Consider the following 24,745-nt stretch of genomic DNA (forward strand, 5'->3'; position numbering starts at 1 on the left):
AAAACCTTCCTCCAAAAGCACCTGGTGGTACCTCTGACACCCCCCAAATCCCCTCGCCTGATGACCCCTGACTCACATTCCAAACTGCTCTATCCGTTCACCCACTTACTTTGCACACTTATCCTCTCTCCTGACCAAGTAACTTTGTTTCCCCTGATGCTCCTACACTACATTGAAGGACTCGTGGAGCAGTTACACATTACTCAGTAGGCCTAGGTCAGAGGATCAGCTCAGAAATGTTGAGCTCCAGTCCAAAGTAAGGAAGTAGGTGAGGAGTAGTAATGTGATGGTGATTGCCACTCCAAGGAAGATTTGGTCCATTGTTTCTCAAGAGAGAATAAACCTGCTTCACTGTAAGGCTGCTTCCAATATTTGCAAATGAAAGAGCATGGGTAATACATGGGTCGAGTATACATTGATGCTGCAAGATTAAAGGTGCTGGCCTTATAGTCAGTTGCTTCACTAAGACAGAGTCATCTCCAACTCAAGAGGTCTCTTCCCATCTAATTAATGCACAAACTCAGGGAGTCACTCATTAAAATGATAGATTAGGAGTTAGAGGAAATGCATTAGCTGACATAGCGGGTGGACATGGACACAAGAAGTAGCTTTAAATAGAGAATATAGGTTAGTTGACCCTTTTGGTAAATGTTTTTCTGGCAAGTAAATGTGGCTTATACACATTGATTTCAGTATTATTTATTTTTGTGTGCGCACAAATTGTCAGCCATCACATGCTTAGACTTTCATCCTACGAACAAAATAGTGTAGGCAGAATTTCTGACAGTGAAAGACTTTGTGAGGGCGGGGGGGAAAACAGTTGTGAAGTGATTTTATTTGGTGTGTCAACTTTTATTCATCAAAAGAACTGGACAGCAATTTATTTCCTGCTTTCTGTGATTCCTGAGAGATGGCTGTCCTATCCCATATCTTCTTTGTCCTGCGCACCAACTTCGAGCTATGGAGAAGGGAATCATTCTATTCCTTTTTCATCATCATCATCTTTAGCTTCTGGAAGCAACCCGACTTTTCTCTTTATATTCATTCAGGGGATGTGGGTGTCAATGGAAAGACCAATATTTGTTGTCCATCCTTCATTGCCTGAGGGGATGACCCACCTTTTTAACCTGCTATAGTTCACCTGGGTGTAGATACAGATATAATACTAGTTGGGGAGATGAAGGACAAGAGCAGGTAGGGACAGTGCTGTAGTTTCAGGTTTTTAACCCTGCAACAGTTTCTGCTGCTCTTGTCCTTCGAGGTGATAGAACTTATAGGTTTGCATAGTGCTATTGAAGGAGACTTGACAAGATGCTCCAGTGCATCTTGCTAATGGTACACACTGCTGTGAGTGGGGGGAGTGAATGTTCAAAGTGTTGGAAGGGGTGCCCATCAGGCAGGCCGCTTTTTCCTACACCATGGTTCTGTAGGATTCAACAAATGACGATGGAGAATCTTGCTGGAATAGAACATAGAACAGTACAGCACAGAACAGGCCCTTCGGCCCACTATGTTGCGCCGAGCTTTATCTGAAACCAAGATCAAGCTATCCCACTCCCTATCATCCTGGTGTGCTCCATGTGCCTATCCAATAACCGCTTAAATGTTCCAAAAGTGTCTGACTCCACTATCACTGCAGGCAGTCCATTCCACACCCCAACCACTCTCTGCGTAAAGAACCTACCTCTGATATCCTTCCTATATCTCCCACCACGACCCTGTAGTTATGCCCCCTTGTAATAGCTCCATCCACCCGAGGAAATAGTCTTTGAATGTTCACTCTATCTATCCCGTTCATCATTTTATAAACCTCTATTAAGTCTTCCCTCAGCCTCCTCCGCTCCAGAGAGAACAGCCCTAGCTCCCTCAACCTTTCCTCATAAGACCTACCCTCCAAACCAGGCAGCATCCTGGTAAATCTCCTCTGCACTCTTTGCAGCGCTTCCACATCCTTCTTATAGTGAGGTGACCAGAACTGCACACAATATTCCAAATGTGGTCTCACCAAGGTCCTGTACAGTTGCAGCATAACCCCACGGCTCTTAAACTCCAACCCCCTGTTAATAAAAGCTAACACACTATAGGCCTTCTTCACAGCTCTATCCACTTGAGTGGCAACCTTTAGAGATCTGTGGATATGGACCCCAAGATCTCTCTGTTCCTCCACAGTCTTCAGAACCCTACCTTTGACCCTGTAATCCACATTTAAATTCGTCCTACCAAAATGAATCACCTCACATTTATCAGGGTTAAACTCCATTTGCCATTTTTCAGCCCAGCTTTGCATCCTATCTATGTCTCTTTGCAGCCTACAACAGCCCTCCACCTCATCCACTACTCCACCAATCTTGGTGTCATCAGCAAATTTACTGATCCACCCTTCAGCCCCCTCCTCTAAGTCATTAATAAAAATCACAAAGAGCAGAGGACCAAGCACTGATCCCTGCGGCACTCCGCTGGCAACCTGCCTCCAATCCGAAAATTTTCCATCCACCACCACCCTCTGTCTTCGATCAGACAACCAGTTACCTATCCAATCGGCCAACTTTCCCTCTATCCCACACCTCCTCACTTTCATCATAAGCCGACCATGGGGGACCTTATCAAACGCCTTACTAAAATCCATGTATATGACATCAACTGCCCTACCTTCATCAACACACTTAGTTACCTCCTCAAAAAATTTTATGCAATTTGTGAGGCACAACTTGCCCTTCACGAATCCGTGCTGACTATCCCGGATTAATCCGCATCTTTCTAAACGGTCGTAAATCCCATCTCTAAGGACCTTTTTCATCAATTTACCAACCACCGAAGTAAGACGAACCGGTCTATAATTACCAGGGTCATTTCTATTCCCTTTCTTAAACAGAGGAACAACATTTGCCATTCTCCAGTCCTCTGGCACCATCCCCGTGGACAGCGAGGACCCAAAGATCAAAGCCAAAGGCTCTGCAATCTCATCCCTTGCCTCCCAAAGAATCCTAGGATACATTTCATCAGGCCCAGGGGACTTATCAACCTTCAGTTTATTCAAAACTGCCAGGACATCCTCCCTCCGAACATCTATTTCCTCCAGCCTATTAGCCTGTAACACCTTCTCTTCCTCAAAAACATGGCTCCTCTCCTTGGTGAACACTGAAGAAAAGTATTCATTCATCACCTCGCCCATCTCTACTGACTCCATACACAAGTTCCCACTACTGTCCTTGACCGGCCCTAACCTCACCCTGGTCATTCTTTTATTCCTCACATAAGAGTAAAAAGCCTTGGGGTTTTCCTTGATCCGACCCGCCAAGGACTTCTCGTGTCCCCTCCTAGCTTTCCTAAGCCCCTTTTTCAGCTCATTCCTTGCTAACTTGTAACCCTCAATCGAGCCATCTGAACCTTGTTTCCTCATCCCTACATAAGCTTCCCTCTTCCTTTTCACAAGACATTCCACCTCTTTCGTGAACCATGGTTCCCTCACTCGGCCATTTCCTCCCTGCCTGACAGGGACATACCTATCAAGGACATCCAGTATTTGTTCCTTGAAAAAGTTCCACTTTTCATTAGTTCCTTTCCCTGACAGTTTCTGTTCCCAACTTATGCCCCCTAATTCTTGCCTAATCGCATCATAATTACCTCTCCCCCAATTGTAAACCTTGCCCTGCCGTACGGCCCTATCCCTCTCCATTGCAATAACAAAAGACACCGAATTGCGGTCACTATCTCCAAAGTGCTCTCCCACAACCAAATCTAACACTTGGCCCGGTTCATTTCCCAGTACCAAATCCAATGTGGCCTCACCTCTTGTCGGCCTATCCACATATTGTGTCAGGAAACCCTCCTGCACACACTGCACAAAAACTGCCCCATCCGAACTATTTGACCTACAAAGGTTCCAATCAATATTTGGAAAGTTAAAGTCCCCCATGACAACTACCCTGTGACCCCCACACATATCCATAATCTGCTTAGCAATTTCTTCCTCCACATCTCTATTACTATTTGGGGGCCTATAGTAAACTCCTAACAACGTGACCGCTCCTTTCCTATTTCTAACCTCAGCCCATATTACCTCAGTGTGCAGATCCCCCTCCAAGTGCCTTTCCGCAGCCGTTAAACTATCCTTGATTAACAATGCCACTCTTCCACCTCTTTTACCAGCTTCTCTACACTTAGTGAAACATCTATACCCCGGAACGTCCAACAACCATTCCTGTCCTTGTTCTACCCACGTCTCCGTAATGGCCACAACATCGTAGTCCCAAGTACCAATCCACGCCCCAAGTTCATCTACCTTGTTCCGGATGCTCCTTGCATTGAAGTAGACACACTTCAACCCACCTTCCTGTCTACCGGTACCCACCCTTGACCCTGGTACCTTCCCCAATACCTCACCACCCTCACTGACTTCTGGGCTACAACTCCTGTTCCCACTCCCCTGACAAATTAGTTTAAACCCCCCCTGAAGAGCCGTAACAAATTTCCCTCCTCGGATATTGGTGCCCCTCTGGTTCAGGTGCACCCCGTCCTGTTTGTACAGGTCCCACCTTCCCCAGAATGTGTTCCAATTATCCACGTATCTGAAGCCCTCCCTCCTACACCATCCCTGCAACCACATGTTTAACTGCACTCTCTCCCTGTTCCTCAACTCGCTATCACGTGGCACCGGCAACGTACCAGAGATGACCACATGTTTTGTCTTGGCTCTCAGCTTCCAGCCCAGCTCCAGAAATTCCTGCTTTAAATCCCCGTCCCTTCTCTTACCTATGTCATTGGTACCAATGTGTACCACGACTTGTGACTGTTTCCCCTCCCCCTTCAGAATCCGGAAAACACGGTCTGAGACGTCACGGACCTTGGCATCCGGTAGGCAACATACCATCCGTGAGTCTCTTTTGCTGCCACAGAACCTCCTATCTATCCCTCTAACTAACGGGTCCCCAATAACTATTGCCCTCCCGCTCTGTCCCTTACCCTCCCGAGCCACAGAGACAGACACAGTGCTGGAGATCCTCTCACTGCGGCTCACCACTGGTATGTCATCACCCTCAACCGTATCCAAAGCAGAATACTTGTTGCTAAGGGGAACGACCACCGGGGATCCCTGCACGGACTGCTTCCTCCCAGCCCCTCTCACCGTCACCCATCTGTTTTCATTCCTCGGAGTAACTGTATTCCTAAAGCTTCTGTCTATGGCCACCTCTGCGTCCCTAATGATCCTAAGTTCATCCAACTCCAGCTCCAGTTCCCTAACACGGTTTTGGAGGAGCTGCAGATGGGTGCACTTCCCACAGGTGTAATCAGCAGGGACACTGTCGTCGTCCCTCAAACATAGTGCAAGAGGAACATAGCACTGCCTGCACACCCATCCCCTCTAGATACCTTGCCAGTGCCAGGTAGAAACAGCAAAAATGAATGAAACTCACCCCTGCTCGCCCTTTCTGCCTAAGCCCTGTGAGCCAAAGCCGTATAGCTCACACTCTGCTTCCCACGCACTCCACTGCCCGCTCCCGATGCTGCCCGCTGTATACGAATGCTTTGCAGTTCACTACCAGATTTATTCAGTGACACAAGCCTAAACTTCTACATGCTCTATGGAATTTCCTGTTATCCTACAGGTTTATTATTTTATTGGCTGCAGAAGTCTTACTAGAGTGGGTGTGATTGGGATTACTAGGCTTGCAGGCTGTAGGAGTCCAAGTCATTTTAACTCCCAAGCCTCAACTAAATAATGGAGAGTCTTTCTACCAGGGAGTGTATGTAACCAAATCTAAGCCCTCCCTTATATCATTCTCATTGTGTGAAGCGAAGGGAGGGTTAAAATCGAGACCAGTTTGTATCTAGACTGTCCGAAATTCATAATGAGGCTGGAAAACATTGTCAACTGGATAAAGTAATAACAGATAAGGGATCCATCGAGTCTGTTTACCCATTTAACTTCATGCTTTTCCCACTAGAAGACTGCACATACAATTCAAAACCCTTCATAATGTTTAATGTCATTCTCCCTCCCTGTTTACTTTGCTGCAGATGGCAAATACTGGAGGAAGTAGAGAAGGTTGTGGCACTTTGCCTCATATTTTGTTGGCAGTGTCCCAGGATATTTTCCAAATGTGCTGAGTACATTGGGTAGGACATATTCAAATTATGATGCTAATTACTTTAATATTAATGCAGAATTGCATGTATTTGAAAATTCTACATAACATGTTATCAGTAGTACAGTTTATAGGAGAAAAAAATGCCCTCGGGTCAAGAGGTGTCAAGACATCTTCATTTAGGAGATGTGTGAGCTGCTAACATTCTTACAACCAGACAGATGAACAGGATTGCTTTGGGAATTAATCAGATTCACAGGGGAGGTGTCTCATCTGGATAATTAAATTGATAATTAAGCGATAATAGCAGAGGAATGATCAAAATCGCCATTAAACCAAGGTTAAACTTTCCTTTGTGTGACCAGCGTAAGGATGTCAAGAGATATGTCAAATGTGATAAGCAGGAATGTCAAATGTTTTGTGACAGAAGTGGGAATTAAATGACCTTGCAAGGCACATGTTTGGACTCTTCAGCAGCTAGAACATAAATGCTGTCAATCAGGAGTGACCAGATGGTTTGTGGGAGCGACTAGCAAAAATTAGCAGTTAACTATAGGTATAGTAAAAGGATAGAAAAAGGAGGGGGTGAGGTCAATTAGGGATCAAATTGGGGATCTACACATGGAGGCAGAGGGAAGAGAAATCATAGAAACTCTACAGTACAGAAAGAGGCCATTCGGCCCATCGAGTCTGCACCGACCACAATCCCACCCAGGCCCTACTCCCATATCTCTACATATTTACCCACTAATCCCTCTAACCTACGCATCTCAGGACACTAAGGGCAATTTTTAGCTGAGTAGCTAAATGAGTACTTTGAATCTTTACCAAGAACGAAGGTGCTGCCGAAATCATAGTGCACAAGGAGATGATTGAGATACTGGAGGGACTAAAACATTATAAAGAGTAAGTATTAGAAAGGCTGGCAGTATTTAAAGTTAATAAGGCACCAGGACCGGATGGAATATAACCCAAGGATACCATGGGGTGAAAACTATGGAGGTACTAGCCAGAATTTTCTAATCATTCTTAGATAAGGAAATGGAGCCAGAGGATTGGAGAATTGCAAATGTTACAGGGACAATTCTCCCCCCAAAAATTCTAAATGTCGAATTCACATAAAAACTGGAGTAAATCCCACAGTTTTTTCAGTGGGAGTTTCAAAATGGATCTCCCACACTCTGTGCAGAGTGCACGAGCATGAATTACGCTGAAAGTAAGAGGGCGGGGCCTATTCCCGCTAGAGAGGCAGGCAGCATTGCACTGAGCGGGCCACTACACATGCGCCGCTCTGACAGCGCCGAGATCGGCGCATGCGCTGTGACCCCGCCAAACTCCTGTCGCTGGCCAGCCCCACAACCCCTGTATCTCTGGCACACAAACCCACCTCGGACATGTCCGAGCCAGCCTCAATGCCCCCCCACAGCTCCCAGCCCTCCTCGATGACTCCCCCCTTGCAACTCCAATCTCGTGCTCCCACCTCTACTGGCAGCCCTGACCACCCCCCACCCCCCCCACACAGTCCCAACCCCACCCCTGCAGCCCCGGCCCCCCAACTCCGACGGCCAGCCCGAGTGCTGAGTGGCAGCGGGACAACACCACCACTCACTGCCCCCCCCCCCCCCATAGCCCCCCTGGCACTGCCCGGTGTGCATTGCCGATATGCCCCCTGGGCATTGGCACCTTGCCCCTTAGGCAGTGCCAGGGGGCACTGTCCAGGGTGCAATAGCCAGGAGGCACCCCCCCCCACCGGTGTCCGACTCTCTGGAGGGCTTCAATGGCCCCCCCTTCACTCCAGCGGGGTCAGGCCACTCGCTCCCCGCGAGGGAGGAGCTATTGTAAACCCCGCTGGAGTGAAACACTCCTGGCAGTGGGGGGAATGTTAGTGGGCCCAGAGATTTCAGCCCCAGGCTCACTAATTACATTTAAATTGTGTGGTCATGCTGATTTAAATAATTTAGTAAGAAGTCTCACAACACCAGGTTAAAGTCCAACAGGTTTATTTGGTAGCAAGTACCATAATACCATAGTATTTGCTACCAAATAAACCTGTTGGACTTTGGTGTTGTGAGACTTCTCACTGTGTTCACCCCAGTCCAACGCCGGCATCTCCACATCTTAAATAATTTACGCAGCTCCACACCAATTTCTGGCGTGGAGCTGACAGTGCCGCTAATCTGGCTGCTGGAGGCGCGAGGAGGCCTTGGCGCCCAGTGAGGAGCCCGCGGAATGACCTCCACTCAAATCTCCCAGCCCACTGCGTGCACTACAAAAGCAGCACATCTGGCTGGGAGAATCGCCCCCTACATCCTTGTTCAAATAGACGACAAGACTAAGCCCAGCAGCTACAGAGCAGTCACTTTAATCTTGGTGCTGGGTAAGTGTTTAGAATTGACACACCAGGACAAAGTTAACAGTCACTTGGACAAGTGTAGATTTATTTAAGAAAACCAGTATGCATGTGTTAAAGCCACCCCCACCCCCCCACACACAAACCTGTAGCAGCAGATACTACAAAAATCTATGACGTAGGTTTGTAGTCTATTAATTTTGCTGCTACAGCAGGAAAGAAAATGGAAAACTATGAAATAAATTAGATTACCATCATTCTGAATTACATATTTGGTTTACCAATATTGTTTATTCATATTTTCAAAGAAAGACTCTGGACTCTACTATGTTGTACTATAATATATAGTGTTACGTATGCCTTCATAAGATTTTGAAATTTACCTTTTTAGTTTTTAACGGGAATAAATCCTGGTAAACATCTATAGGCTGGAACATCACTTAGACTCAAAATAATTACAATCCAAAAGGTAACCCGTTTCCTGGTTAAAGTCAGAATAAAAGGGCAAGAGACATAAAATGGCAGACGGTCTTACTTAGCTAAAGAACTGGAGACATGGGGGGAGGTGATTTTCTTGGTGCAACAGATTGCGTTGGGGTGGCACAGGAGAATCGCAGGGAAGGGCCGGACACATTTGGCTCTGGTGGAAGCTCCCATTGGGATTCTCCCAGACACTGCACTGGATGTACTCTGGTTCCTACACAGTAAGGGCAGGGCAAGGGTGCCAGAAAGGGTGCCAGGTTTTGCCTGGCACTGTGGCACTGCCAGGGTGGCATGAAGGGGGTGGGGCATGAAAGGGGTGGGCCATGAAGGGGGACCCACCGGGAGGTCCTCAATGTCCCGTTGCTAGCGATCTATGTTTGGGGGTGGGGGTGAGAGGGGGGGCATGGGTAGAAATATGGCTCGAGGAAGGGGATGAGGGGTGGGCAATGTCTGTAGGGGGGAGGGAGGGGAGTCTTCAATTTCACTTTGAGATCAGGGCACACTATAAGAATGGTGCGAGAAATGGCCTTACCTTTTTATGTCTCTTGCCCTTTTATTCTGACTTTAACCAGGAAACGCTTTGCCTTTTGGATTGTAATTATCTTGAGTCTGTGTGATTTCCCAGCTTATAGATGTTTACCAGGATTTATTCCCATTAAAAGCTAAAAAGGTAAACTTCAAAATCTTATGAAGTCACACATAACATTATGGTACAACACAGTAGAGTCCATATTCTATCCTTGGAAATATGAATATACAATATAGATAAATCAAATATGTAATTCACAATGATGGTAATCCAATTTATTTCATAGTGTGCCCTGATAAGATCTCTGTGAAACTGGACTTGCCAACCTGTTTCAATCCCGCTTCTCTCAGACCCGGTGCAAAACTCGCCCCTCTCCCAAAAAAATGACCAAGGGCAGGATGATCACAATCTGTGTCAACTGGTTTTCTCATCCAAAAAAAAGTCAATTTTTGGGAAAATTTCACCCATGATGCCTAGTTATTCCACTAAAGGCCATAAATTATTCATGTGGTTTCCCAGAATTAAGGAAAGTTTTGGAATTTAAAAATAGTTAATTTATATTTCCACCTGGGAACAGGCTCTGTCTGTCACTTTGCTGTGGAGTTGGGTGGAGCCTAGTGAGATTATTTACCTTTGAGTTTATCTTTGTGAATTCAGTTACTGCATAGCCGGCAGGCAAGACTGGTTGAGAGAAGTGGCTAAGAGACGATGTCAGCTGTGTGTCTTAAGTAGCTCGTAACTTCTTGGAAGTCAAGAGATAGAGCCAGACCTATACCTGAAGCAAATGCTAGATGTACAAGACAAATTTGGGAAGGGTAATGACTGGAAGATTTGTTGAAGTAATCTACAGTAATCCTCAATAAAAGGCAGTCAACCATGTTGCAGTTTGGGTTCTAGCCGTCTGGAGCTCACTGAGAGAAGATAGGCAAAGCTGATGGGTGTTAGGTTGACTGTTAAGCCGAGAAAATACGAACTTCATCATTCCATGTGGAATGAGGCTGGGGGCTTAATCTCAGCTTGGATTTTTTTTGAGAGGAAAAAGCAGCTGGAAGAATTACTCTAATTGGCAGCTCGTGGAGGAAATCTACAGTAATCCTCACAGAGCCTTGTGGTAAAGAAAGCAATCAGCAGAATTAGCTGTGAAGCATTGAGAAGGCAACCGGAACAGGGCACTGAGGCATCCACTGTGGCAACAAGGTTAACTGCCTTTTATTGAGCAGTATTGAAGAGTTCTTCTTTTAGCTTCGAGCCAAACAAACCTTCTAGTCATTTTAACCGTTTCCAACTTTCTGTATATCGAGCACTGGCTCCCACTCCCAAGTTGCATCGTGTACAATAGATCAGCCTTAACTCAGAGAATATTTGGAACTGAGAATAATTAAAGTATGTTCCAGAGGGCTGTTATACACTTTGGGGTGATCCCGACAGAAGTAGTACCTCTACAGTATCATAAAGTATAAGAGAATTCTTGCAGGAAGGAAGAAATAAAATTGAATGCATAATCTATATATTTATAAACCACATTGTTAATAGCTCTTGCTTTGCTTAAGTCCTGTATATACAATAAAATGTATTTTTGCTTTAAGACAAATGCGTAGTTCTATTGGTTAAAACTTGGAATTCTCCCATGTGCCCGCCAGTTGGTTCAATGACAGGTGGGAGGGGGGCCCTCCCAGGGGGCCCAAAAGTCAGTTTCACACTGGCTTGAATTTACAGTGGGAACTACCTCAATGGTACCTCAATGATGGGAATCCAGTTGGAGGCCAGCGTGAAACTCACTTACATCCTGTGGCACAGTGGTTAGCACTGCTGCCTCACAGCGCCAGGGATCCGGGTTCAATTCCGGTTTTCTCCCACATTCCAAAGATGAGTGGGTTACATTGACTGGCCACGCTAAATTGCCCCTTAGTGTCAGGGGGACTAGCAGGGTAAATAAGCGGGGTTATGGGGATAGGGCTGTGGGATTGTTGGCAGGGTAGGCTCAATGGGCCAAATGGCCTACTTCTGCATTGTAGGGATTCTATGATTATTGAAGGCCTGGGCTGCCTTCAGAATTCAGGATGGAGACAGCCAGTTACCCTGGACAACCAGAGCAGTGGGTGAGGGGAGAATATTTCAGGCGAGTCTTCCAGCTTCAGTATCTTCGAAGAGGTCCATCATCCAGCTTCAGTGTTCCTGGAGATCCATCCATTTTCTTCCTTCAGAAGTGAGTCAGTGATGTCAGGTGCTTTTTGAATAACACACCCAGATATGAGGTGGGATGCATGTCATCCAGCCCACCCCACCTTGGAAGATGGTGTAAAACGCCCAGATGCATAATTAATTACATCAGGGATGGAACATATGGCATGGTTTCCCGCCAGCCTCTACAGCAGGAAACAGTCACCGTCCCTGCCGCCACCACAGGACTTTGTCCCAGACGGGAGAATTCTGCCCTAGATTTTTAGATTTCTCATTAACAGTTAATGGTCTCTAACAGGATCATAACGACTAACACATGGAGAAAATATTGAGAAAACTATTGTGTTCATCTATGGAATCACCGCATCTCATGCTATTTCATGCATTCGATATCCAGAAAATCTAATACAAACTTTGAATTTATCAATTGGAATTCAGTGATCCCATTCCTGCCAATAAGTAATTATGCCAAGTTCATTACCAGTATGATTTACCTATTACAACAGTGAGAAATGTTGAATTTTTTGTTTACACTAATACATTACAAGAAATTAATAGTGATCCAACTTTCTCTTCATAATTGGGAGGGGGCAAATTGGTTAAGAGTGGTTGTGTTCCTGTACTATTTTATTAATATAAATGTTCTGAAACATTTTAACTGAAATTAAATGTTTTACTTTTTTCTGTCTCCCATTCATTTTTCTCCGTTTGCTTTCCTACTTTCAAGTTTGATATTTATTTCTAGATGATGGATACTTTACATTTTATGTAATTAAAAATCAAATACTGCAGATGCTGAAAATCTGAAATAAAAACAGAAAATGTTGTAAAAACCCAGCAGGTCCAGCAGCATCTGTGGAGAGAGAAACAGAGTTAACGTTTTGAGTCCGTATGACTCTTCTTCAGAGCCATTCAGATACATTTTCAAGTTTTCTTTTTTTGTAAAAGTTATTAAACATACCGTTTTCCTCTACCTCTTGAGTTTTATCATCCGTTCGGGTGCTGGGACCCGGATTGTCAAATTCTCTGAATAGTTGAAAACTGACTTCAAGTGCATGAAATATTGATGGAAGAATTTGTGACTTGCTATAACAGATCTACCTGCCTAAAAACATGTCAGATAATGAGGATAACAGAAAGGCTGTTACTAGGGAACAACACGACACCAATGCTTTTAAACTCCAGAGTAGCACCAATCTGTTTCACACATAGACACTGTGTCTTTCTAAACATTCTGCAGTCAACAACTGCCTAGTGCTGCTTAAATATGTACAGTTCACAATGGAGGGAAGAGTTATGCAGCTGTTGAGTCTATTAGTCAGTAAAAATGATTGATTGTTGACTGGCTGGGGTACCTCTAAGGTTTTTTTTTCGTGGAGATTCCTTTGGTTGCCGATACCATGATGATAGTAGGTATGATGGACATCTCCTTTACTGTCAGAGAACATCACTTTCGAGTCCAACCAGGGACAATTATTACGTGTAGTCTAATGGCATCTTCACAGTGAGCACATTGCTGATTCCAGATAAGCAGAAAAATTGGCCAATATGTTAGCACAGCAGCATGACCTTGAAATAAAAATGCCGCAAATCTTTAAGGTCTCACTTTGGCAACAGTTCAACCAGTCATGCTGCATGTGACACTGCTTTGTTAACCTTGTTCAATTTGCGCCACTTCTCTGGATCGTCTTATGGTAGTCAGTTCAAAAGATACAAGGCTTACTGAACATCTAATCTAGACAAAAGATGGCATCTCAAATGACAAATGGGAACACAAAGTATGTGACAGTCAAAAGAGAAAAAAAAAAGATTTAAAACAACAGCTTGAAACAAGTTGCACACAGCTGGACAAGAAGGGAACCCAAAAGAAATTGGGGGAAGATCGGTCTTTAAGGCCAATCCCATGCCTGTGTTTAGGATACTATCCTTTGGAGAAATTCAAGGTTACAGTCATGCAGATGGATTATGGGCATCAACAAAGAAAGGCAAAACGTCAGCATGTGTGATTGCCCAATAAGGTGGGAAGTCACTATTCACATCAGCCTGTTGTGAGGGGTTCAGAGAAATAACTTTGTTGAAGGGGAGAGAAAAAGAATGCTGGGAGGAAATTTGAGGTTCTTTTGTGAATGGGAAGAGAAATTATTGTTTGAGGCCCACGTTAAATTCCAACTTACTGTGATCAAAGCCACAAGACAGGAATTAGTTTATTTTAAAAGAATATTTTTTGTCTTCTGTCTCTGTGAAGAGAAAGCTGTATTTGTTACAAGAACATGTATTAGAGACATAGCATAAAAGCTTATAGGTCTCACCTTTTACTCAAGGTGGGTTTGATGCATGCCAAGGACAATCGGCAAATGTGAGGTCTTGGAGTAATAGCGACCTCTCCATTAGGAAGTTGGATTTCTAGTAACAGAGGCTACCAATGGGAACCAAGGGAAAAGTTCTGCAAATTATCATAGGTTCTTCTGAGGGACTTCTGACGGGGATATTGAATCCTCTGTGTGGTTGACAAATGCAGCAAATCATTATAGCCTTTCGAGGAAGGTACCAAAACAGAACTTATTGATGTGGATGGGGAGAGCAAAGGCTTCCTTGTGGAGTGTGGATGAGCACTTCTGCTCCTCTTGTCTTGCAAGCAAGCCTTAAAAAAACCTTCTCTACCTAACCTCTACTAGTATCAATGCAGTTCTTGATAAGTTTGTATGTTGCGAAAAGCAGTATTCTTCGCCCATTTAGGCAAGGTAAAATAGCAACACGGTCCCAATCTTAAAACTGAAAAGAGGACCCTGATGTCTTCCAGTAGCAGAGGAACCCTGGGGTCAGAAGATAAATCGCTTCCCTTATTTTATTATTAACCACAACCCCTCACCACCCCGCCACCCTGTCCAAAACCTAGCTTCTGCTAGTCAGTGATAGTTAAAACTGTAGCCTTTGCTTACCAGACAAAGCAATAGGTAATTAAGCATTCGGTTATCCTTCAGTCCTCAAATTTGACTTGCACTTTCACGATTGATGGCATAAATGCAGACCTACCTGTAACTTTATCTATGGTCTCTTCTGTGACGTGATTCATTTGATGCACCCATTCGCCATTGCATTTGAAGTATATCTGTGTGGCTGGTGTTGCTTTGCAGACCAAGGTAACAGGTTTGTTTTTTACAATGTACACATCCTCTGGTTCATCCAAAAAGTGAGGCAAGGACTCTGAAGAAGCCACTGGGATGGTTTCGAACTGTGAATCACTGTATTCTGCATCTGAAGAAAAACGCATAGTTTTACAATGTGCACTTTATTTTCCCCTGTTCCTCTTTAAAATAAATTGTTGTTGAGATGTGGGTGTGACTGGCAAAATATATTGCTATCCCTGTTCCTCCTGAGAAGCTGGCGGTGGGATCGCTTTACAGGCCACATCAAAGGGAAGTTTAAAAGTTAATCATATTGGTGTAGGAGTGAAATAGGTCAGACTGATTCAGTCACAGATTCCCTTCTCCAAATAATCATCAGTGGGTTAGGCGAGCTTTTTGCCACAATTCAACAGCTTTATGGTCACCCAGTTTTGTTTCAAGGACAAATTGTTGTTCCCCTTTTCTGATGATGGCCATTTAGAAAACAAGTCTGCAATAGAGGTCAAACATAGTTTTAAAAGGAAAAAAATTGTCTATCTTTTAATTATCATAATCTGCAAAAGCAGATTTATGCAAAAATGGTAGTGACCTAATCAGATTAGTCATTTGCATCAGGCACCAGTTTTAATAATTAAAATGTAATAATGATTTAAACACTTAGCTACGGTAGTATAAGTCAAACAACATATGACCAGAGTGCGATCAATTTGATTCATGCACATTACGCAATTAATTTGATGCATTGTAGTACACAAAGCTGCAATGTATTTGATTTAGTTCTGGATAGACTAAAAGGATCAGTCAGATTCATTCCTCAGAGATCCTTAAAATTGTGCTCCTGAATGTTATTTTATGAAGACTGATAGTTAATGAATGAGCACCTCCATTGAGACAGCAAAGACATTTCACAAAATTATGCTATAAGTGTCTAATTTCTTATTACAGTTCTTATTACAGCTGGAATAGCTTCTTATTGCCACCAAATTCAGCTGTTTCAAAGGGCAAAATTCCAATGTAACTTAAGTCTTTTTATTTATTTGCAAGATACATTTAATTAATATTTAATTTGAAAATTCCAATGCACCATGTTCCAAAAGAGCTGAACATTCTTCATGAGTTCTTAAAATGATCTAACAGAACTGGAAGGCTGAAAACAATTCCATTCAGCTCCTGGCATCCATTCCAACCCACAAGTAACCCGTAAAAATGTAAATCCAACTTAAAGCTGTACTACCTCGCCATAAATACAAACCAATGAAGGAATTTTAAGATGCAAGTAATACAACTTTAAATATTTTTTCCATTCTGAAGTTATAATTTGAAGTATGAGAAATATCTTTTTTCATAGGGTTTCAACAACATATTTTATGGAATAGAGAGTCATAGGGTCCGATTTTACCATTGCGTCGCGCCCGTTTTTGGACGTGGAAACGTGGCAAAGTCAGGTCTGAGGCCATTAACGCGATCCGCGCCCACGTCCACTCAGATGGCCACTTTACCAAGACCCGGGAATGGCCGCGATCCGATTCATGCCCAAAACGGGCGCAACGATGATTAAATGCATTTGCATGCATTTAAATTGAATTAATGAACTGCCTGCCCAACTTTATCAGCATTTCCCCGTTTACCACCGCGTTTGCCGATCCGGAATCGTGCTGAAATGAACCTGCTGAATAAAAGTCTGAATCGGGCACTCCAGTTGCTGAAGAGGCGAGTTCAGAGCGTCCAACGGCTCTCTGACTCAGATCGGTGGTGGGGGGGGGGGGGGGGGGGTCAGATTATTCTCTGGTGGGGGGTAGGGGGGAGGAGGGGGGGGAGTGAGGGCAGATCGTTCTCTGGTTTGGAGGGGGGAGGCAAGTAAGATGTATCTCTGGTGGCAGGGCGGGGGGTTCCGTTGCCATTCTGCGGGCGATCGATGGGGGGGGAAGGGGGCCGCGATCGCCTGGGTAGCACGGGGGGGGGGGGGGGGGGGGGACGGTGGATAAGGGGGACAGTGATGTCTGTGTGGGGGCCATCGCTCCCGCTTTTCATTCCCGGCTGCTTTCTCCGCTTTCTGCGGCTCAGGAGTGATCTGACACGGGCACGCTTTTTTCCAATTTTTTTCTAACTGCGCATGCGCAGTTCAGAGCTCCGATCGTTTCAGGCGCGCTACACCCGCCCACAGCGCGAATGGGACCCACGATTTTTTTTCAGGCTGAGTGCGTATTGGAGTGCCTGAAAGCAGATTCCCAAGTCGGATCTGAATTGCGCCCAGATTCAGCACTTAGAATGAAAATGGTAAATCAGGCCCATAGAGTCATAGAGTTTTTCAGCATGGAAACAGGCCCTTCGGCTCAATTTGTCCATGCCGCCCCTTTTTTTTGAAAGCCCTAAACTAGTCCCAATTGCCCACATTTGGGCCATATCCCTCTTACCCATGTAACTGTCTAAATGCTTTTTAAAAGACAAAATTGTACCCGCCTCTACTACTATCTCTGGCAGCTTGTTCCAGACACTCACCACCCTCTGTGTAAAAAAATTGCCCCTCTGAATGAATTATGTTAATCAATAACATTTTTCACAAGACTTTAGAAATCATACTTTACAATCCATACAGTGCAGAAGGAGACCATTCAGCCCACTGAGTCTGCACCGACTCTCCGACAGAGCATTTTACCCAGACCCACCCCCACTCTATTCTTGTAACCCCACGTATTTACCCCACTAATTCCCCTAACCTGCACATCTTTGGAGTATGGGACAAAGCCCACGCAAACCCAGGAAGAACGTGCAAACTCCACACAGTCACCTGGGTCCCTGAAGCTGTGAGGCAGCAGTGCTGACCACTGTGCCACCATGCCACCCATATATGCCGCAATTAATTTGGCAATTGAATCTAGCAGGTCGATAAGAATCTCAGCAGCATTTGGGCTGAGGTTGCCACGGAAATAGTCACTATGACGAAGGTGGGAGCAATGGGGCGGAATCTTACCAAAAAAATGTCAAAGTGCCAGGATCTGGCTGTAGACCAGCGAACTTCTCTCTACAGAAACAGACAGGTTTTCTTTCCAGACCTTATGGCACATTGTCAACAAAAGAAACAAGGGGATGCATTTCACACAGTCATTTCAAGGGGCAGAGCCTAAATACGCCAGCAAAGCCTGGCTGCACGGAGATTGGGGTGCCCTTTTTAAAGTCAGACCAAGAAATAACCTCCCCCTCACCTCATCATGGAGGTCTTTGGGGCTCTTCCCCATACCCTCCTTCCCCCCGCGATCAACGCTGGTATTTCACCATCCCCTCCCCCCATTAACAGTCAATGCCAGCATCTCCTCCCCCCATTCTCAATTGCTCTCTCTATCACCCCTCCCTCATCCCCAGTCCTCCGCAATAGCCATCGTCGGTATCACCCTCCCTGCCGCCCCCCCCCCCCCCCCCCCCCCCCCCAACCAACAGTCATCACCGGCATCCCCTTCTTTCCCACCACCTCACACACTTGCCCCGACCTCTCCAACACATGAGACTCCAACTGGGGTCCACCCCTGGCATTGCCCCCTGCCACAGGTTGGCACTGCCAGGTTAGCACTCGCTAACCAGTGAGAGACGTGGAAAATCCCAGAACACGATCTCTCCAGAGAGAATTGCATTTCCCGATTCTCTCTGGATTTTCAGCCCACAATGCTGCTCTCTCAGTGAACGCTGGCTGAAAATTGCCCCCGTGGTCTTTGTAATGGTGAGGATATAGGATAGAAACCTCAGCTTAAGGGAAAATCAGAGGCTAAGGTTTTGTACAGGCTGCTCGAGATGGATTTAGTAGCCTGACGAAGGGTTGGGGTCACTGCCAAATGGTATTTTTGGAAGAAGTATTCGTAATGTTCAGCTGGATGAAATTGCAGCTAATTCAAGAATGCATGCCAGACAAGTAGCCGTACAGCACAGAGGAAGCACGTAATGGGATAGAGGAAGGGCCCAAAGGTGTATCGTAACGGGATTCTTATGGTGAAAGTGCAGAGATGTGGAGAGAAACCATTCGTAGAGATGTTCCAGCTTCAATTAGATAGCTCAGGTGGGAACAAAGCAAGAGAAATTTCATTATAACTGGGGAATGGAGTAGAGGCATTGCAAGATAATTCAGGTAGTAGACCATCTGAAAGTTACAGTGAACTCAAAGTGGACAAAGGAAAATAATGTATAACATCATGACTACAGAAAATATCATTCATAAGTTGCCACAAACAATTTTGGGAGGGGTGATACCTGATTAAGAGACCTCCAAAACAGGGTATAGCGCTATAGATCAACAGAGATCTGGGAAGCAATAACAAATTCAAGGATTTTGGCGCAGAAAGGGACGTTGTGTTAATTTTCAAGGCCAGAGGGGTCATGGTGTTTTGTGGAGGGTATGGGTCATAACGGCAGTTTTAAAAGGGCAGAGACTGTTTCTAAAGAGAAGGAACCATTTGCAATGTGCACTAACATGAAGGCCAGGTAGGGAATTTGTATGGTCAGATGTTCAGTGGAAATGCGTTTGAGGAAACAGTAGTTTTTTTAAATTCATTCGTGAGACATTGGCGTCGCTGGCTGGCCAGCATTTATTGCCCATCCCTAGTTGCCTGAGGGCATCTGAGAGTCAATCACATTGCTGTAGCTCTGTAGTCACATGTAGGCCAGACCAGGTAAGGATGGCAGATTTCCATCCCTAAAGGAAGGAAAAAAACAGATGGGTTTTTCCAACAATTTCGTGGTCATCAGTAGATTCGTAATTCGAGATTTTTTTATTGAATTCAGATTCTACCACCTGCCATGGCGGAATTCGAACACGGGTCCCCAGAACATTAGCTGAGTTTCCGGATTAATAGTCTAGCAATAATAACATTAGACCATTGCCTCACTGTGTCACGGGCATGTTGAGTCATCAAAGAGAAACTGCTATAAAAGGTCGAGCAAAACAGACATTGCCATGTTGTTGTTAGCTTTGAAACAGTTGAGCAAAAATGAATGGAAATGGACCTAATTGTGTGGTAGCAATGCATACTAGAAGATTTTGTATGCCCTACCGGGCTATTGCAACATGCCACAATGTCAGCATGCAGGTTTCTACCATCAATTTGTGACACATTGATTGCATCAATTCATCAATGTAAAGTGCAAGTCCAGAAAAGGAATTCACTGAACCCTTTCAAATATGTTTCATGTATGCATTTAACTGTTAATGAAAAATAAATGTTCTGAGACTGATGGGAGATATAGATCACCCTTTCACAACATGAAGCCAGTGTGATTATATTTGGCATGCACTAGCATGGAAAATAAATTAGGTGTGTTTCACTGAACATAACATTTTTAAAATGTTTTTTTTCCTGAGCAGAACTTCTATATTACACAAAAAATAAGAAAGTGCCAATTTAAAGTTTAATTGCAACTTTTGATATCTAATCAAATATATTCATAGCAATCAAAACAAAATTCACCTCAATCACATTGGTTGACAGGGAATTAATGAACAGCAGCCCACAAAACTATATATATATATTCGATAAACTGTATTATACTCAGGCTTAAGATATCCTCAAAACATTACGTGCATCACTATGACCCTGTCAAAAAAACATTGTATACTGTAGAGGGAATTGGTTTCCTGGGTCGGCTTGAATTACCTCTGGGCAAGTCGTTAGCATAAAATCTGTGTAAAACTGGTGTAAACAGCCTTCAAAAAAGACAGGTTAGCCGACATTTCAACAACAGATTGGTGCACACAAGAAAGATTAATAATGGCTTGTTCTTTCATCGCACATTGTTATAACGTCACTGTGCGTCTTAGTGATAACATAGAGAATTATGTTTATCTTGACCATTACGCAGCGTAAAGAAACAGAACTCAAAATGTCATTCATTCAGACCCCATACACTTCTGGAGGGCACTGGACTAGGGTAAACAGATAGCTGCCATCAAGCTAGTTAGGATCACCACTCATACTACCAGGAAGGAACAGGCATTGCTACTGACGGCCAACTCCCTCACCCCTAAACCCATGAAGTTCCAAGTTCTCTACAAGGCAAGCAACTAAACACATTGCACACTTTTCCTATTCCTTCCTTGCCCACCTCCTTGTCCACAACTCACCCTTGACAATGCATTCGACTTAAGAGCACTTGAAAACCACATCTAAAAATCTCTCAAGCAGTCATTTCAAGTGGAATACGAAATGTACAAGCTTCTGCCAGAGTTGAAGTGCAATGTTTGGTTTCATGCTGTTTTTCTCTAATTTGGAAGCATTCTTTATGTCAGCTTTAGCTCACTGGCAACACTCTCTTCCCTTAACAGATTCACGGTTCTAGCGACTTGGAAATGCAATCTAGGCTGTTACTTCAGTACCGCACTGTTGGAGATGATGGGTGGGATTTCCTGCACTCCCTGTGGCACGTTTTGCAGTGGAGGAGATAGCCTGCCTTTGACCTGTGGTGGGATCTTCCAATTCTATCAATTGGGTTTCCTGCTGTTGGCGCCCTCCACCACTGGGGTACCCACAGTAAGGGATCGCTGTCAGCTGAACTGGAAGACACCACTGGCAGGAACGGCCAGAAAGTCCTGCCCACTGTCTTTCAGTTGAGATGTTAAACAGGTGAAGGGCAGACAATGGAAACGTCCATTGACCGTGGGCAGGAATTTCCAGTCTCGCTCGAGCGAGGCTGTAAAATCCCACCTGAGTGGGCCTCTTCTGCCATGGGTTAAATCCCAGCGGCACAGTGGCAAGCACTGCTGCCTCACAGCACCAAGGACCCGGGTTCAACTGCTGGCTTGGGTCACTGTCTGTGTGGAGTCTGCACATTCTCCCCCTATCTGCGTGGACCGGGTGCTCTAGTTTCCTCCCACAATTGGAAGATGTGCGGGTTAGGTTGATTGGCTATGCTAAATTGACACTTAGTATCAGGGGGACTAGCTAGGGTAAATGCATGGAGTTATGGGGATGGGGCCTGGGTGGGATTATGGTCGGTGCAGACTCGATGGGCCAAATGGCCTCCTTCCACACTGTAGGATTCTATGGTCTATGATCAACAATCTGTCTGATAGGGTGGATGTGTAAATGACCCCACAACACAACACTATTCAAAAATAGAATAAGGTAATCCTTCTGCAACAGTATATTAGTCTTGTGGTTATGGTTCTGGACTAGCATTTCAGAAGACATACGTCAAATTGTGGAGCTGGCAAATTGCAGATGTTGACGAAAAATGCAGAAACTTGCTTGGCAGTATAATTGCGCTGCACACAGTGGCCACATTCTTGCTAACAGTAAATTCAGTGAACTGAAAGTGCCCAATATCTCTACTATCAGTGTGAAAAGAGCTCATTGAAGCTATTTGAATACTTAACATTGCCTAAAATTAGTAGAGCTTTTAAATTGGTAAGTACTGAATTGCGAGCTCAATACAATTTAAGCGGTGCCTTCATAATTGACTGGCACGATAGTGACTGATGGTTAACACCACTTCTCTGATATAGGTGGCTGTCTGTGACAAATGTGGATAGTATAAGTGGCGGCAAATATAATATGATGTTTCATTGTAATGGAATCAAACTGCAAATTTGGAAAAAACCTGATCTTCCTTTTTTTTAAAATTGCAACACATTGTTATGGAAGTTACAGAAAATCATACATTGGGGATGATTTTGGCCTATCAAACCAGTTTTTCGTGGCAATGGGTTACTAGGAAGCTCAGTTACTGTGCAGTACCTCTTGCCCCATCGATCCGGGCAGCACAGTGCTTAGCACTGCTGCCTCACAGCACCAGGGACACAGGTTCAATTCCAGCCTTAGTCACTGTCTGTGGAGTTTGCATGTTCCCCCCCCCCATGTCTGCATGGGCTTCCTCCGGGTGCTCCGGTTTCTTCCCACGGACCAAAGATGTGCGGGTTAGGTGGATTGGCCATGCTAAATTGACCCTAGTGTCAATGGGATTAGCAGGGTAAATGTTCACAGGGATCCTGAAAAGGTGTAGATAAATCAAAGACCAAAAAAACTGACTGCTTCAGACACACTGTGAAAAAGCGAATTCTGCCTTAAAGAGCCAACAACATTTAAAGTTGTAGCTACAAGGGGAAAAAAATGGCCACAGATAATTAATCAGAAGATCCAGATGCTATGTTATGGAAAAGGCTAAACCAGATTCAAAAGTGGAAGTCTTGGAGAAGACAATTTCCGTGTACAAGAGAAGTTCAAGGTTAAATAAGGAATAAGAAGTAAAAATCGATAAGTTTTTAATCATGTTTGGTTCATTTGCTAGTGAAGTACTCCATACCTAATGTATAGATCAATACTCAAAAATGTTTAGTGAGATATTAAAAGGCTTTAAACAGATATTTAAACTCCAAGTTTTGGAAAATGCAGAAAGTAAAAGAAAGCCCAGCACACTCGTAGCAAAGCAGAAGCGTAAGAAGAGAGAGGAAACTCCCAATAAAGTGCCAAGCCAAGGGCAATGAGACAAGGGCAGAAAGGGGCAGCACGCTGGCACAGTGGTTAGCACTGCTGCCTCACAGCGCCAGAGACCCGAGTTCAATTCCTGGCTTGGGTCACTGTCTGTGCGGAGTCTGCACATTCTCCCCGTGTCTCTGTGGGTTTCCTCCGGTTATGGAAATAGGGCCAGGGTGGGATTGTGGTTGGTACAGACTCGATGGGCTGAATGACCTCCTTTTGTACTGTAGGGATTCTATGATTCTACGATATCCAACTTGCTGTGGGTTTGGAGCAGACCAAGAAATGGAGACCCTGCCTGAAGCAGATGGAAGCCTCATTAATCTATGCAAATCAGAGTCCGACAATACAGATAAGAATCCAATGCTATTTTCACATGCCAGCAGGCACATATTGACTAGCATAATTAGAATCTGGCTGCAAACCTCAAAAGTGAATGTTGGAGTGGACATTAACTCCAATCCCATCAATGACTAACCCACTTCCTTGAGGAGAAAGTTGGGAGCTGGAATGTGTGAGTTAGAAAAACTGAAAAAAAATCTAATTGCAACATTGAAGGAAGGTTGAGAATTGATTGGCTCGTGAGTGTTATAGCTTTGTTATCCTCTTTTGAAATTCACAGAGTGAATCCAAACAGCTGGGAAATTAAAAACTTCCCATTTAAAAAAGGGTTAAGTAAAGTATTCAGTTTTCCTATATTTAAATGATATCAACAGAAGGGAAGTGAATAACTGCTGAGTCTGTCTTTTTAAAAAAGTAAGGTTCATTAATTTCTTAAGTTTATTAGACTCGGGGGCAGTTCCAGAGGACCGGAGAATTGCAAATGTTACAGCCTTATTCAAAAAAGGATGTAAAGATAAGCCCAGCAATTACAGGCCAGCTAGTTTAACTCTGATTAAGTTTAAATTTATTTATTAGTGTCACAAGTAAGCTTACATTAATACTGCAATGAAGTTAGTGTGAAAATCCCCTAGGCGCCACACTCAGCCGCCTGTTCAGGTACACTGAGGGAGAATTTAGCATGGCTAACACACCTAACCAGCACGTATTTTAACTGTGGGAGGAAACCAGAGCACCCAGAGGAAACCTGCGGAGATACTGTGGAGAACGTGCAGGCCTTCATTCTGCGGCAGTCCACTGTACCATCTGCTTTTGAGCTAAAGTAACAAACTGGAGGGTGTCTACTGTGTGACCGGCGCTCATGACTCCAGTTCGCAATCCAAACCTACACATAGATACAACTGGTATGTGATCAAGTAAACCGCTGGAGTGCTTATCAAGACTTTCACTGTCTGCAGCACTCTGGAGAAATTCTACATTATCCACGAGAGTAAGTCTCAAAGTTTGGTGTGGTTTGCTGCATGCTGCAGAACCTCATCATCCTGAACACACAGCTCTTGCCATCAGCTATATGGTGACCAGTTAAGGAGTTGGAGAAGGATAGCAGGTAATCAATCCAGCCCCTTTCTGGCTGGGATGCCAGTGATTGATTCATCTGACTGTGGTACCTATGCAAACACAATTCTGTAATCAGCAAC

General features: G+C 44.4%; 1 protein-coding gene across 1 annotated transcript in view; it reads right to left on the reverse strand.

Annotated features, from left to right (window-relative positions):
• unc5a (unc-5 netrin receptor A) overlaps positions 1-14,900 on the reverse strand; it is a 250,888-nt gene extending 235,988 nt beyond the window's left edge. Inside the window, exon 1 of the mRNA XM_078231465.1 lies at positions 14,663-14,900. Coding sequence (XP_078087591.1) covers positions 14,663-14,900 — 238 coding nt within the window. The remainder of the gene's footprint in view (positions 1-14,662) is intronic.
• Positions 14,901-24,745: the final 9,845 nt, after the last annotated feature.

The sequence above is a fragment of the Mustelus asterias genome, chromosome 16, assembly GCF_964213995.1.
Source record: "Mustelus asterias chromosome 16, sMusAst1.hap1.1, whole genome shotgun sequence".
Taxonomy (NCBI): domain Eukaryota; kingdom Metazoa; phylum Chordata; class Chondrichthyes; order Carcharhiniformes; family Triakidae; genus Mustelus; species Mustelus asterias.